Consider the following 17,115-nt stretch of genomic DNA (forward strand, 5'->3'; position numbering starts at 1 on the left):
AATGTTATCAAACAGTCATGTTCAACAGTGCGACCCAAGATCAAAAGATGAGTACAGCGCATCTAACAGGAAATGTGGAGAGCAGCCTGCAGTGTGTTTCATGTGTAACAACGCTAATGTTTAATGTGGTACACCAGGGATTGATTGCAACATATTTGCATCACTTACCATTCAACTGTGCAGCAGTGGGTAGGCAACATGATTATACCATGACGTTTTTTCCTATCAAGGGCCAATTCACCTTTTAGCAAGTCCTCAAAGGGCCATGAAAAAATAGTGCATTATTATATCATATTAAGCATTTTGCGGTTTTGGTGGAGTCACTGACAGTGTAGCGGTTCACTTGCCGAAACCCACGCTGCCTAACGTTCAGGCAGTGTGGGTTCTGTTTCCACACATTTATGGTGATAATGTGAGTGAATGGTTGTTTGTCTCTCTATGTGACCTATGATAAATGGTATAGAACAGTTCTGAAACTTTTTACACCCAGTATCACCCCCCAAAAAAAGAAGACTTAGTTCTCCAAGTGCCACCATCAGGTCCAAAATTTAAAAAAAAACAGTACGTACTTGGCCTACGTGTGCATCAAAAGCAACAAACAATAAAATATAGATCATATTTAAATATAATCAATATATAACATATATTGATATATATGAATAAAGGATTTATTAATAAAATGTATGCTTGATGCATACGTTTTAGGAATGTACATGAAGCGCTGTTTGAACATTAACACTGCACCCAAATACAGGTACATTACTTATAATGATTCCATTTAAATATATTGCATGTAAAAGTTAATTACATTTTTTTTCCCAAATAAATGTTTAACAATTCTTTAAAAAATGCAAATATTCTGAACTTAAAAGTTAAATACAACTGAACTGTACTTGGGCAGTGATTCATTCATGTACCACAAGAGGGAGCCCACGTACCACGAGTGGTATCCATGCCACACCGAAAATCACTGTTGTAGAAGATCGATGGATGGATTTCATCCATCCATCCATCCATCCACCTAATGGCATCAAACGTTCCTACCCCGGCCCTGCAGATGCCGGTAATGAGCATTACGAAGGAGTGATTGACAACTGCTAATTAACGGACATTAACCGGTTCATCACCTTAATCTTATCATGAAATGTGTTCTTTCATGACTCGTAATAATATTTCCCAACTAAATTGAATGAGTTAAGTATTGCTTTTCGGTGCTTTTTGCCGACACCTGCCTGGTTTCTTTTTCTGTAGGCCTACCTGTGGCTACCATCGAAGCGCACCCCACCTGTCTCCGCTCCCCTCCCATCATGTGGCGTTTGGAAGATGGCGTTCACATGGGTAATGAATGGATGCACGTTGGGAGGACAGCACAGCCTCGGCTTCACTCATGTTCCAGCATTGCAAGCGCGTCTTTCGCTCCTCGCAGCATCTCCCACCGTGATGACTTCTGACTACTCTGACGTGGAGGCGTTTTTGGACGGCCACCCGGAACTCTTCGAGGAGTACCTGGTCCGCAAGGCCAAGTGCGAGCACATTAGCAGGTGGCTGCGGGAGCACCGGGCCCCGAAAGTCACCTGCGCGGCCGACGAGAGACGCGGCGGCGGCGGCGGCGGCGGCCGGCGCCTCGGCCAGGCAGCCCTCTCCCTGGCCGGCCCATCCGGACGCTCTGCGGCGCCGGTCGTCTCACGTGGAACTTCGACGCAACTTCGCCCGCTCCAAAGCCACCGCGGCGCACCGGACCTACGACGAGCACGCCAGCTTCGGCCAGCACGACCCCCAGTCCAGCGTGAGGCGACGCGCGCTCCTGCGTAAAGCCAGCTCGCTGCCTCCCACCACGGCGCACATCCTCAGCGCGCTGCTGGAGTCCAGAGTCAGCGTGCCCCAGTACGCGTCCACCGCCACCGACCACAAGTACCGCCTCAGGGAGACCAACGAGAGGGAGTTCTTCTTGGAACTGGTCAAGGACATCTCCAACGACCTGGATCTGAACAACCTGAGCTACAAGATCCTGATCAACGCCTGCATCCTGGTGGACGCCGACAGGTGCTCCCTCTTCCTCGTGGAGGGACCCCCGCACAAGAGGACGCTGGTGTCCAAAGTCTTGGACGTGCACTCGGGCACCACGGTCAGGCCGTCCTCCTGCACCGTCAACCCCAGCGAGGTGCAGGTGCCCTGGGGGAAGGGCATCATTGGATACGTGGCCGAGCACGGAGAGACCGTCAACATCCCTCACGCGTACGAGGTAAATGTGCGCTAAGCACTGCGACGTCTTTCAATTGATCAAATAAGATGTAAGAAAAAAAAGAATACAAAATCACTGCATTAGCGGCCACTACATGATGACCACTTGCGCAATCCAATGAGATCAGTGCACTTCCATTATATAGCTCTTATTTGCCACTATAGGAAAATTCACTATAAAACATGCAGTTTATCCTTAAAAAGGAGGACCTCCAGTAAAGCATACTGTATAGTCATCATTAAAGCTGTCAAAATTCATCCAGTATCGAAAACTCATCGATCATTCAATTGGGATTCGATAACCGATTCGTCGTTTCGAGCCATTGTTTCACTTAAAATTGTCCAACTCTTTGGAATTTCCGCCTCTCAGCAGTAAATATTTTCATATTTTTGTATTCCTTCATGAAAGCACACTGATTATCTTTTGTGTTTTAATCAAAATAAGACATTCGCAGACAATCGCTTTTACTTGGGGAAACAACGATCAACGTTTTTGCCTATTTCCTGACGTGTTACGGACCAAACCAAGTGACTGAATCACAATCAGTTTATGGGAAAAAAATAATAATAATCAGTCTATTCTATGATGAAAGTAATCGTTATTTTCAGCCGTAGTCAATAAGTGAAGAAGCTCAAGTTGAACTTGAGGCAGCCCCAGAAATGTACATCAAACTATTACACCTTTGCATAAATCACTACCCAAGAAGTAGCTCTGTTTCAAAATGTTGGTGAGTACAACAAAACTCCCTCTCGTGTGATATTGCTTAGTCGCTATTTGTTTAATCAGTAAAAAATACCAAATAAATGCATGGGGTGGGGGTGGGTTTCCTCACCCTTGCCTTCAAGCGACAACAGTATAAATTGTATCTTAGAAATAGAATCGTACTCACTAGAGCAAGTACCTCAGCCATGACTAATTTGGCAAACATACCTTGTCACCGCTTGCACAAGCCAATGAGATCTACAGTAGATTAACATTATTGATAACCATTTTTTCAACATCCATCCATCCATCCATCCATCCATCCATCCAGCCATCTTCAGAGCCGCTTATCCTCACCAGGGTCGCGGGAGTGCTGGAGCCAATCCCACCTATCACCGGGCAGGAGGCGGGGTGCACCCTGAACTGGTTGCCACCCAATCGCAGGGCACATACAAACAAACAACCATTCACACCTACGGGCAATTTAGAGTCCTCAATTAACCTACCATGCATGTTTTTGGGATGTGGGAGGAAACCGGAGTGCCCGGAGAAAACCCACGCAGGCACGGGGAGAACATGCAAACTCCACGCAGGCGGGGACGGGGATTGAACCCCGGAACATTTGAACATTTACAGTATATATCTAATTAAGACATATTATATATATAATTAAGACCTAGCAGTATGCGGTATGGTCACTATTGGCCTTTTTTTTTTTTTTTTTTTTTTTTATCCAGGTAGGGGAATTGACAACAGATTCTCCTTTGCATAATCCTACAAATAAAGCTTTAGTTAATTGTTTAATGAATGTTTTTTTTTTAAGGTGGTTTTACGGTTTTTACATTTTAAAAACATTTTGTATTGGCCACCCATATGCCAGGTAGATAGATTATGTACTTTCATTGCACTCTATAAAACAGATTTGAACAAATTTGTGAGGGAAATAAACCTTTTGTTTGCAGATGCTAGGTCCCACTTGCATCATTTATTATTTAAGGGCTTCAAGACAAGTGTTGCATTTATTTATTTATAATGTAATATATATGTTTTCTTTATTTATTCAGTACACACGAAACATTTTGTTTTGTCCAATTGACTTTGCGATATGCATTTGCATTTTTCATCGTTGCCGCATTGTTTGTTTTCATCTGCTGAAAAAGCAAAAAGATGTTTTCATTGTAATAACTTCGAGGTGATCATCTCGTTGCCGTGGTGAGGACTGGGGCGTCTATCGAGTCAGCGCTCGCTGCGTCATTTACTTTTAAGTTCCACCTTAAGTGTCATTATTGCGACATAACCAAAATAATTACCCACATTTATGTCACGCTTAATGGCTCACAGTGGTGTGTAATATCACTGTCTGTCCTCCACAAAGTCCGATGACTGTGGTGATCTTCACAAGTGCTCTCGAGGCTCCTAAACTAAAGTATATATATATATATATATATAGTATAGTGGGCCTTTATGAGTGCTTCCGTGATATGTGCTTTGTGTGCCTCGTAGGACCACCGCTTCAGTGACGAGATTGACAAGTTGACGGGCTACAAGACTCAGTCCATTCTCTGCATGGCTATCTGCAACAGTGACGGCGAGGTCATCGGCGTGGTGCAAGCCATCAACAAGAATCCAACAGGAACGCCTTTCGCTGAGGACGATGAAAAGGTGAGATGAACTCTCTGGACTTCACTCTTATTCACTACATTGCCAGCAACCAGTAGGCCATTCAGATGGAAATACTGAGAGAAGGCGATAGGAGAAATATGGAACATTAAACATCTAGCGGGGAAGCAGTTTGAGTGTAAACATTCACTGACTCTCCAAGCAAGATGTGCTCGCTTCTTCTGAACGCATTGATGCTCTTTCTTGCTGCTCTTCACCTACTCTCTCTTTACGTTGATGAAGACATGATAAATAGAGCTTATTACAGGAGTGGGGAATCCAACTAAACAGTTGGGAAATCTTGCAAATAATTTACACTCAATTAAAGTGCAACTCCAGTTCACCCTCAAGTAGTGTTTATGAGGCTGTCCACAAGGTGGCAGAATGGGGTTTGGCGCTCATTTGAGTTTATTTGACCAGTTTAAACCCCCTTGATGTTAAATACTTGTATTAACATGAAACAAACGTTTTGGATTGAGTAGTTCACAGAGCTGGTTCACACTCACAACACACAAGCTTTTTGTGAGTTTTCTGACATTTGAAGATGACAAATGCTTTTTTTTCTTTTTCTTTTGATACATTTACAATTAGGTGCTGCAAATGTATCTACCCTTCTGTGGAAAATCCATTTCCAATGCCAAGTTGTTTTCGGAGTCTCGCAAGGAGTATGAAAGGAGCAGGGTGAGCGATGGTATAAACAGCATTCACACAATGAATAAATGTAATAGATTTGTTTATTTCAGCTTTATTTACCCAGGTGAGATAGGTACAACATTGTGTGGCGAATATATTCCATCAGCTGTTCGAGTGCAGATGGGATCATACTGCACATATATTAAGAGTTCTAGAGTACATTCTGCTGCCTCAGGCTTTACTGGAGGTGGTCAACGATCTGTTTGAGGAGCAGACCGATTTGGAGAAGATCGTGAGGAAGATCATGCAACGGGCGCTGACCCTCCTGCAGTGCGAACGCTGCTCTGTACTTCTTCTCGAGGACATCGAGTCACCAGTGAGGCTTTTAAATTAAAGCTGCTTATCAGCTTTGACCTTGATAATCAAGAGGTCTTTGCGTCTCTTGAGGAGCAAATGAAAACCTTGTGCAGCAAGGTTGTAAAAATACTGCTCACCGCGATGTCTCCTGTAAGGTTGTGAAGTTCTCCAAGACGTTTGAGCTGATGTCGCCGTTGAGCAACATGCATCATGACATCAGGTGACATTAATCACAGATGAAAAAGGCAGAAAAAAAACAAAAAAACTGGCAATATGGGTAATTACACTAAACACCCAAAAGTAAAAACACCATGTAAACTGTTGTGTTTTGAACGCCCACATGTTTTATTTGTGGCACTCTATCCATATGCAGTATTAGCATAGAGAAGCTGTCGTGCTCTGATTGGCTGATCAATAACAGCATCGCCGAGGCTGGTGGCCTCCACGGGACTCCCCGTTAACATCAGCGACGTGTGCCAGGACCCGCGCTTTGACGCCGAGGTAATCTTTTTTTTGTTAACACTGCTTACGTTGTTTAAGTATTCATTTAATCTGGGAATTTTATCACTTCAGCATTGACTAATCTGAGTACGAGGACTGTTCTTCTTTTTTATGAAGATTTGACTTTCGCTCAAAAGGATTTCAGTAATTGTGACATCATCACAATGTGTTTCTAGGCGGACCAAGCCTCAGGATTTCATATCCGATCGGTGTTGTGTGTGCCGATCTGGAATAGAACTCATCAGATTATCGGTGGGTTTCCCAGATTAGTTCAATTAGAAAAAAAATTCATGATGAAAAGGGACAATGCTGCTTTAGAGGCAGTTTTGCTGTTTTACTATCTTGCCATTATGCATTCTATATTTACTATATTCCAAACTGGTGTTTCAATTGCAAAATTACTGTGTATAAATAACCATAACTCATAATCCTTATTACGGATATACATTGGACTAAATTCCCTTTATCAACCACAGGGGGAAATGAGCAGGTATTCAGTCTTGTATCGACTGACAATCCATCTTCTAACCCTCATCTAGTTCAGGGTCACCAGTTAATCAACTAATCTTTTTTTTTTTCTTATTGAAGAATACGTTTCCCAGACGTCATTGAGCCCAATTACATCATTTAAATTAGACAAATCTCACAGCACACTACCAAACAAAAATGTCCCAAAAGGTATATACACAGTGGACCCGCACTATTTGCAGGGGGTGGGGACCGCAAACAGCAAAAATACGTGAACAACTGATTGTTAATTGACCTAATAAATTCTTCAATAAACGCGATATACCGCCAATAAGCCTTTTTGGGCTTGCTCCCTCCAAAAAATAAAGGGAAAAAAACGAAGAAAACAAATAGAAAAATATGAAAAAAATAGAAAACATTGGGAAACAAATTGAAAAAAAATAAATCCTCGAATAGGTGAATCCACAGGTGCCAATTGGCGCGTATGCAAGGGTCCACTGTATTGAATAATAAGGATCTCAACTTGTTTTACACACAAATTTACTTTACTACTACTTAAATCTGGGCCTGTTAAATTGAACACAAAATGGAATCAAAGGACTCAAATGAATTTTAGTCCCCCACTGTGAGTCTCTCACCTCTTTTTTGTTGTTGTTGTTTTGTTTTGGTGACAGTCCTGTTTTAAAAAGCTAGAATAATGCTAAAGTAAAAATTTTTGGAGACCGATGAAGTGAAATTTTATCATTTCCTGTGGCACACCTGATGATCTCTCATGACGCGCTAATGTGCCACAACATAATACTTCAAATTATCCAAAGATGTGATAAGTATAAGTGGTTTTCTATATGTGGTCTGTTGATCAACATTGTGCTTGCTAAACAATTAAACGTTTTATTTCACGTGAATTTGCTGCTCCGCAGGGGTTGCGCAAATTTTGAATCGTCTCGACAGGAAGACGTTCAACGATGCCGATCAGAGACTGTTTGAGGTTTTTAAATATTTGGAGCGCACCGTGTTTCCGAGAGATTTTGCGCACTAAAGGCATGCCAAACCTTTTTCTCCCTTCTGCCATTTGGCTTGTGGGCAGGCATTTGTGATTTTCTGTGGACTTGGCATCAACAACACTATGATGTACAATCAAGTGAAGAAGACGTGGGCCAAGCAGTCTGTGGCGTTGGACGTGAGTATAGCTAACACACTAACTGTAAGCTAACAGGGTATATTCTATTGAATAACAATTGTTGGGTTTGAACATGTTTCTATTGTGCTACCTTTCATTTTTTCAGGACTTCTTATCTTACGCTAAAGTGAAAAAAAATGACTGTCAAAAAAAAAATGTCCAATAATATCTTGTTCTGATATATACATTATAATAATCTCCAGTTTATGACCAACATTATGCCAGAAAAATAATAGACAGAAAGAAGGTCTCATCATGCTATGGAGGAGCACACATAATGTGAATCTTTTGTCAGCATTTAAAGGAGACAATTTACTGTACAGGTGTCTTAATAAGAGTTCTCCAATATTGTTCCATATAAAAATATAGGGTTAAGAGTAAAAAAGGGTAAAGAATTACTTACATACCTAATATCCACTTGTCACAAACTGGTTGAAATTGCTCATTTTGGGTGGGTGGTTCTGTGTCATGCAAATACTGAGTGGAGCTTTTGTTACCATGAGGATTGTTGGACAGATTGTTTTTTTGTTTGTTTGTTTTTTTTTTTTTTGATTTTTTTTAAGCGATAGCCTCATGTTTGATACTGAATTCAAATCAATTCAGGATGAACATGTGAATTACAATTGTATTCCTCTACATACATTTTCCCCCCAGATGTTATCGTACCACGCTACGTGCTCAAAGGTAGAAGTGGACAGACTCAAGGTAATCCCAGCCGGCGCAAATAGAAACATAAGATTCTGGTATATTTCAAAGCAATAAAACTCAGCTCAGTCGTATTTGGCTTACTTGGTCCTTGGCTGCTAGACTGACAGCTCTGTCGCAACCACCCGCACCCGCTCTCTCTCCCTCTCTTAAGGCAGCAAAGATCCCCCTGAGCTGCGAGCTTGGCATTGACGAGTTCCATTTCAACGACTTCTCTTTGGACAACGACGCGATGATCACCGCTTCTCTCCGGATGTTCCTGGAACTCGGTGTGGTTCAAACCTTTAAAATAGACTATGAGGTGAGTTCCAGTTAAAGTCACAGTAAAAAGACATCCTCCCCCTACATTTAGGAAGTTTTACGTTGCACGTAGACTACTGTGGTAAATACAACCTTTTAAATTGAGTTTGTACCATCGCGAGTACATCATCAAGTTGAGCATGCGCTTTTGAAATCCAATTCTTACATATTTGTGCTTCAAATGTACATGTGCATCTCAATAAAATTAGAATGATCATGTTTTAGTTGTTCCTTCTAAAAAGTGAAACATACAGTATATTATACAGATTTAGTTAATAAAAATTCCAAATAATGAAACGCATAAAACATTTTTTTTTTTCAGAAGACCAACTCTGACCTGATTTCAATATTTCAATTACTTTTTTAAATAATGTTTCTTATTCTACTTTATTGAGATGGTAAAGTTGGGGTTGTCATTGGTTGTAAACTATAATCCTCATAATTATCCATACAAAGTATTAAATATTTCACGATGTGTGTGGTTAATCAAAATGAGTTTCACTTTATTTAGAATGCATTTACAATTTAACTACTGAAATACTGTACATTTTCCATGATATTGTAATTTACAGAGATGAACTGAATCCAGAGAAATTTTTGGTAGCTTTGTTATGCTACAAAAAAAACATACCCAAAAAAATGGTGTTAGTGTCCAACTATTTATACTTGGCTTAGGTTTTGTGTCGCTGGCTTCTCACTGTGAGGAAGAACTACCGAACTGTGGCCTACCATAACTGGAGGCACGCCTTCAACGTGTCCCAGTGCATGTTTGTTATGATCACAGTAAGTTCCACACAGCTGTAAATCCACGCTGATTTATTTGTGTTGTCTTGAACAATTAGCATGTGAAGCCGTGTGCCCCGTTCACAGCTGAGTTATAAATGTGCTCAAGTTAAACATATATTTTAAGTTTTAGTGCACCCTTCTAGCATCTAGCTCACCCCAACCTTGCCCCCTTGCCCCCATCTCATGTTTTACTGCCATGAGCCTCCACTTACCCCCTTGACGCCAAGTCTCCTTTCCACAGTTTAAACAAGGCACACTACACGATGAATACCACTTTTTCCATATTTGTCAGGTTAACAAGTGATATATTTGTTCACAGTCAGCCAGCTTTCAGGGCATTTTATCTGAGGCAGAAATTCTGGCGCTGATGGTTGGCTGTCTGTGCCACGATCTGGACCATCGAGGCACCAATAATGCATTTCAAGCCAAGTAAGGCCCGAGCTCAGTACAGTGACGCTGTTTCGAGATGTATTCTGCTTTTGATGCGATGACCGATGACGGGGTATGCAGGACAGGTTCTGCTTTGGCGTTGCTCTATGGGACGTCAGCAACCCTAGAACATCATCACTTCAATCATGCAGTCATGATCCTGCAAAGTGAGGTGAGCTCCACATCTCCAGTTTGTTTATGTTAACTTATGTTGTGTTTTAATCGACAAGATTTAGATCAAGATAAAGGGCGTCTCATTGCTAGCTACTACCTCATTCTCCTAACACAATATGGTCGAACTAACACAAATGTATTACAAAACTCGATACATGCTCACAGTTTTCCGTTGTTGTGCGCCAGTAGATGTGCGGTGGTCAATCGCTTGATGTGTGGCGAAGAGTCGCCAATTGCAATTTGTTTTCGCGATGGGCCACTTCAGTCGCATTCGTCCACATCGCTCAATGTGCAGAGGGCTAGGTTTCTAAGTAGTACAAGTACAATGGTTTGTCACTGGGGTGGTATCCTAAAAAGTACTGCTTATAGAATAAAGGGAAAGGTACCAAACTGGAGTACAAAAATTGGGGTACATTAGTATAGTTTTTCCCCATCTTTTATTAAGCCGGGGCGCACAATTTGCGTTGGAGAAAATCTCAGGACACACCGCTGAACAAAAATGTCACATATTGTCAAATGAGGATTAGCATTTAATTGTTCTTCTGTCACTATATGTCACTGGCATAGATAGTTGAACAAAAATACATCTTTTGTAGAAAATAAATACAGAAATGTGATACTTTCCTGCAGCACACCTGATGGTCTCTCATGGCACATAGCAGTTGGGAATATCACTGCCTAATGGGATAAAAATTGACTTCCCTATTGCTGACTGTGATTATTATTCAACAAGACAACATTGGAGATCAGTCTAAAATTTATTCTTTAGGTTTTTAGTTATTAGAAATAGTCGAGACAGTCTCCTGTGGCAGCGACCACCAAAAGATTTTTGAGACTTTTGCGTCCAGTTCACACGAGATTGATTTTAAGAGCAGTTATCTATTGGTTTGTTTTAACAGAGCGCAGAAAATGTCACTGTGTGCTGCTTATTAACATTGCTAATGGGGACTTCATTAGACGATGAGCGATGAATTTGCCAATATTTTTGCTGAAAGGGAATATTTCAGGCACTATTACTCGTCCTTGCCTGCAATACTGTACAGGGATTTATGTATTATTTATGTTTCAGGGTCACAATATCTTTGCAAACCTCTGCTCAAAAGAATATAGCAACATGATGCAACTACTGAAGCAAGCCATTCTTTCCACAGACCTTACTTTGCACTTTGAGTAAGTAGTCTTTTCATTGCATTTAGGACAAATGTAAGAAACGAAAAAGAATCTATTCTTCTGTTACAAAACCTGTTTATATGGAAAATTTTGCTGCATTGAATAGAGGCTTTTCTTCCCTTGTGTCCTTGACTCGCTATCGTTGCTGGGAAAGGCGCAGGAGCAAATTCTTTGAGAGCGTACTTGCTGAAGAATTCAGTTGGACGGAAGAAAAACACAGAGAAGCCCTCAGGTATTTTGTACAAAATAGAAAATAGAGTGTAGAAATCAATAACTTACTCTCAGTGAGGTTTTTGATGGCATTTGGCAGATCCATGCTGATGACTGCCTGCGATTTGGGTGCGGTCACTCGGCCGTGGGAGATATCCAAACAGGTTTGTGCACTTACAAATCGGGACATATTTGTTTCCTAATGGGATCATTTTGCTTGTTTCCAATCATTTGCATACTTTGTCCTACTGTGTGTTTGTGCACAATCAATTTAATAAATCGTCTCTGTAGCTCTGACCCATAAATACCTCGTTGTGTAATATTTGCATACCCTGAATAAGAATAAAATACAATACATTTCAATGTTTATGAGGGACATGAGAGCATTTGGGGCCTTATATGCAACAAACAAGTTTAGGATTTAGTGAGAATGAGGTTAAAAAAAAAAAAAAAAAGCTACAGCTACTTTGGGCCCGACGATATTGCATGCTCCTCACAGTTTGCATGACTCTGAGCCAATGGCAGCATCACATTTCAGTAAAATGTGCCCGTTCAGGTTGCTGAGCTGGTGACGAGTGAATTCTTCGAGCAAGGAGACAGAGAAAGGTCGGAGTTGAAGCTCACCCCAGCAGTAAGAACACCCGCTACTTAGTATAATTTGACAAGTATGATAAATCAGATGTGAAGTCATCCACTATACCGCTCGTGCAAACGATAAACGGTAAAGCAAGGGAACACTGTACAGTGGTACCTTGACTTACGAGTGATCCGACTTCAGAGGTTTTTCAAGATCTGTCGCTCGGCCAACTTTTTTGTCTTGAGTTGTGAGCAAAAAAACGGAGTTACGAGCTCTAAATGGTGACAGCGAATAGTGAACACTTATTCAAGAATGAGGCCAAGTTCTTGCTTCAGGTTGTTTCTTGCCATTACCAGTTGAAGTTTAAACGTAAGACAAACATAAAATCCAGTCCGCTACCTTAATGCTAACACACAATGTAGAACAGCATAGGCGAGCTCATGAAACGGGCAAAGATGACAGACAACATAACAATACTCACATGCATATATTCTTTATCCCCTGCGAAAAACAACTTCTATTACTGCATTTAAATTTGGAAAGAGGACGATGGCAAGCATGGTCACGCAATGAATGAAACTCAAGGCACCACTGTACAGTGGACCCCCACTATTCCCGGGGGATAGGGCTGGACCAGGGAGAGCAAAATTCTGTAGATAATTGATTCCCATTATAATTGCATTGGGGGAAAAAATTAAACCCCAAACATTCTTAATTAAGCGGGGTTAAACCACCAATAAGTGATTTTGGAGTTGGTTACCCCCCAAAAAAGAAAAAAATGAAAAGAAAATGAAACATTTGGGGGGGGGGGGGGGGGGGGAGAAATTCCACAGATAAGTGAATCCGTGGCTGCTGAACCGTGAGTATGAAGGGATCCACTGTATACTGTATCGGTGTACACTGGTTCTGGGTAGCTCAAATACAGGTGCACTTAATGTTATAGAGGAGTATCATACCCATTTTGTTGTCTTTGTAGGCCATATTTGATCGAAATCGCAAAGATGAGTTACCTGCCTTACAGTTAGATTGGATAGACGGCATCTGTAAACCTCTATATAAGGTATTACCTAATTACCTCACCTCAATCCTCATGTATGTATCGCTTTTATGCAATTGTTTGTCATTTTCCTTTCATTCACAGTCCCTGCTTAAGCTAAACAGGAAATTGCAGCCAATGGTGGAAGGGATAGACGCCAACCGAAAGAAGTGGCAGGAACTGTGCGTGTCTAATGAGCATGCACACGATGCCTCAGTGACCAGCCAGAGTCCTGAGGCTGTAGAAGACAGCCAAAAGTCCAATGTGAAGCCAGCGGAAAACACAAACTTGGGGTCAAACGGTCATCAAGTGTGAAATTTAGAGTCACACCACAGCTGGACCAAAGGAGTAAAACAACTACAAGGTTAGGTTCAACCTCCAAAATGATTGAACTTGCCCTTGAATCCTTGCCCTGTGATTATCAAACACATGCAGTACTTATTTTTAAAAATGTGAATGACTGATTTCCTCCAATAGCGGATGTTGAGTCACATGACTGCAAAGAGCACGAGGCGTTTCTTTTAAAAAACGCGACATGACTGCGACAAATGCTACAGGACTCTTGATCATGTAAATACTGTGCCCAGCCCTGACTTAAGCGCTCCAAAGTAGTACTGCAATTAAACAAACCCATTAGGTAGGGTGGAGGCCCTGTCATTAGGTTGATGATATTCATGATGACGTGAGCTTTACTATAATCGGTTTATGCTCTTCACGTTTGCACTTGCTGCACAGATGTCAGACCATGCTGTCTATTTGATATCTTTTATTCAGTTATTGTATTTGTTTCTTTTAAATCACCTCTAATGAGTTGCTCTGTCGAAAGAAAGCGCAGATGTGTATTTGTTCAAGTAGATGACGCAACTATAGCAGGTACAGCGTCAGTTAGAACAAAGGTGGCTATTTAAGGACGTACAGTACATGAAACATTCGTTTTATCTGTTGAGCTTCACCTTGCATGAGTGTCACTGTCAAACTCAGGGCAAGGAAGCAGCTCTGTGATACAGTGAAATTTCCCAATTGACACACTTTTCACATTTATCACCTTTGTGGGGAATTAAATGCTTAAACATAAGAGACACAATGTGAACAATGTTTTGTCATGGATGCTGCTGTTTTGTACCATCTTGAATGTAGATCATTTTCCTGAATGGGGATGGGAATTGATAAGAATTTAGCCAATATGTTTCCATTATCGATACTGCTTATCCATCTGATTCTCTAACAATTCTCTTATCGATTCACATTTGGTGAGGGAATTAAATCATGCAAATGATACCATTGATGTCATTACCATTATATATAACATTACGTGACATGATGATAAAAAGATACCGGATTATACAGTTCCTTCGGCTGTTTGCGTCAATGACAAGTGAGTACTTACTTGATGCACCAGAATAAGTGATTAGACTGTTTTGCGTGATGTTTATTTTTGAAAGTTAGGTACTCTCTGCTACCAGAAGTGGTACACTTTGTCTTATAGCATAAGAGCACAAGTACAGGAATATCTTAGGAAAAACCCACCCACACACACACACTACGTGTGAAACCCCAATATGTATTTCCTTCTTTGTTGTGTTTAAATGAAAAGGACGTTTTGATTAGTATACTACAGTATTGTCACGTGTGACCTGACCGACTTCGATAAATGCACCTTTGACTTATTGAAAAAAAAACTGCGGCCCCTTAGGTTTTGTATTTTAATACCCCTGCGATAGAGGGTTATATCGGACTACGATATACATTATATCGTTATCGTGCCCAGTTCTCCCTCCTTAAATTAAAGCTTTGCAAGTGTTGCAGAAGTCACCTCGGTGTCATCTTCGCATGAAATATAGCCGAACTTTATAGTGCTTCTGCTTTGACGACATGTTGGAGAGGTTCAGAACCAAAATACACTTCTCGCGTGTCACGTCATCAAACATTTGCGACATAAGAGGAATCGATAAGCAGAATCATTGGGCAAGCAAGAAAACGATTCCTAGTAATCGAATTACTGGGAACTGGCTTTCGATTCCTATCCCTGTTACTGATTGTGATGTATTTGCTGCTTGGCTGTTTTACCTCACTTTTTCTCTTTGTGCTGCATGGATACATTCGCAATACTCGTAGCTGAACTGAGCCTTAGGGCATGTGTCACATCAGTACTACTGATGTACTACTAAGACAAAGGAGCACGGATATTTTATTGATATGGATCTCAAGGTGGTTTCTATTCGTTCCTGAAAATTGAGCCATGTCTGAATTGCAATATTTTGTAAGGAAAAAAAAATAAATGATATGGTTGTTTTTATTTATCACATCTGACTTTTGTCAGTATGACTGCACAGCATACTGATCTGTAGGAAAGCGCTGAATCTGCATGTACTATACAGTATGTACTGTATCTTGTTTGATACTAGTCACTGATTTCAATGCCTTTGCCTGCCTGATGAGATTTTCTATTGCATGCTATTCCTCTCAAAAATACAAATATTGATGCTGCTTGACGAAAAAAACAAATACTTTTACACAATAATTAATGAGTTTTCATTCATTGGAGAGAATTGAATTTCTCTCCTGCTGTTTATAACTTGACCTGTGATAAAATCATTAGTGTATAAAAACATTACATTCACATTTTTGGAAATAAAATGCCTGAGACATTGAACGTGGCAATGGTGTATGTTTGTGATACTATGAACTTTTAATAACTACAGAATCTAATGTTTGTGGTATTCAAATTTGACAGCACAACTGACAAAGGTGAACTATCTTGCAAGTTTTAGATATTTGACACGCATGATGTGGTATGACAGCAAATAAGTATTACAAATTATGGGTATATTTTAAAATTTGTATACTTTGTCCAAGTACTTTTGAGCTCCTGGAAATTGACACACTTTCATAAAGCAATATAAAATATTCTACATAATGCTGTTACTTTAAATCCATGTGCCAAAGGCCAAATCATCAAAACCTTTCAAACTATTTCTGGACCTAACTGTAGAAAAAAAATACGCAAAGCAGCCTCACCAGCACGAAGCCCCTGTCCACATGCTGGATGTCAAGTCGGACTTATTTTCTTTCCCTCTCGCTCTTCCGCCTTCTCCATGACATACACGTACTCACGGCTGACAAGGGCGTGCTCTAAAGCGGCCACGCCAGTGGACTATCCAAAGGGAAGACGCATTTTTGGGGTGTAGGCATAGCTGGCGAGCTAATTGGCTAACCACCTAAAGTTCTGATATACTGGGCGACTCATGCTGGACGCCTATGTGCGTCACTGGGTGCCATTTTAGCCACGCCCAAAATTCAGGATGTTGGAAAACAGTTTCACATTTTATTTCCACAATGTAGAACTATATAGTTCTCAGTTTTACTGTCTTTAAACATGTATAATGCATTTAGAAACAAATCTTTGAATTAAATCTACAGGGCCTTTAAAAATAATTCATCATTTGTCACTTTGACCTCGAGTTTTAAAACAGAGTAACTTCAAATTGGATGGAAATTAAGTTATTTTTTTTAAAAATACATAATGTATGTATTATAAGAGACTGTAAATACACAACTCTCAAATCATACCAATTTAACTAAACATTACCTGCTAGAAATAAACAATCATTGATGACCTGGGAAGTGATGTCTTATCTATGATTCTACATGAAAACAGCCTTACAGGGGGCATATTACAATAAGAATATTCACTTATTCATTCAATCTCTTTCTTCATCTGTCGGCAATGTTTGATGTTATGACTTTAATAAGGCATGGAGGTGAGGCTAGAGTAGCAGCAGGAAGAGCACATTAAAGCACATGCATCTGCCTGGGCCCAACCAGCCAGAGCTGAGCCTTAATCTATAATTTAACACGGATTGACTGGAGAAAGACTTCCAACCTCATCTTCGATATTCAGACCCATAGACTTCTTCGCTGCTGCTTTTTTTTTTTCAGTTTTCCTCACTCGCTCAAACATACAGAACACTTCTAGTCAGGCTAAG

At 40.6% G+C, this 17,115-nt stretch overlaps 1 protein-coding gene across 1 annotated transcript; it reads left to right on the forward strand.

The window, feature by feature from the left end:
• Positions 1 to 1,307: 1,307 nt before the first annotated feature.
• On the forward strand, positions 1,308 to 15,627 carry pde11al (phosphodiesterase 11a, like). Its single transcript, XM_061675783.1, is given in 23 exon segments — positions 1,308 to 1,429; positions 1,431 to 1,599; positions 1,601 to 2,242; positions 4,448 to 4,606; positions 5,195 to 5,284; positions 5,472 to 5,612; positions 5,749 to 5,813; positions 5,967 to 6,024; positions 6,026 to 6,094; positions 6,271 to 6,346; positions 7,483 to 7,550; positions 7,650 to 7,742; positions 8,397 to 8,447; positions 8,602 to 8,748; positions 9,423 to 9,530; positions 9,853 to 9,962; positions 10,044 to 10,134; positions 11,206 to 11,306; positions 11,461 to 11,538; positions 11,617 to 11,680; positions 12,073 to 12,147; positions 13,070 to 13,153; positions 13,235 to 15,627. Coding segments are annotated over 23 exon segments (2,871 nt in total). The 3' UTR covers positions 13,445 to 15,627.
• Positions 15,628 to 17,115: the final 1,488 nt, after the last annotated feature.

The sequence above is a fragment of the Phycodurus eques genome, chromosome 4, assembly GCF_024500275.1.
Source record: "Phycodurus eques isolate BA_2022a chromosome 4, UOR_Pequ_1.1, whole genome shotgun sequence".
Classification (NCBI taxonomy): domain Eukaryota; kingdom Metazoa; phylum Chordata; class Actinopteri; order Syngnathiformes; family Syngnathidae; genus Phycodurus; species Phycodurus eques.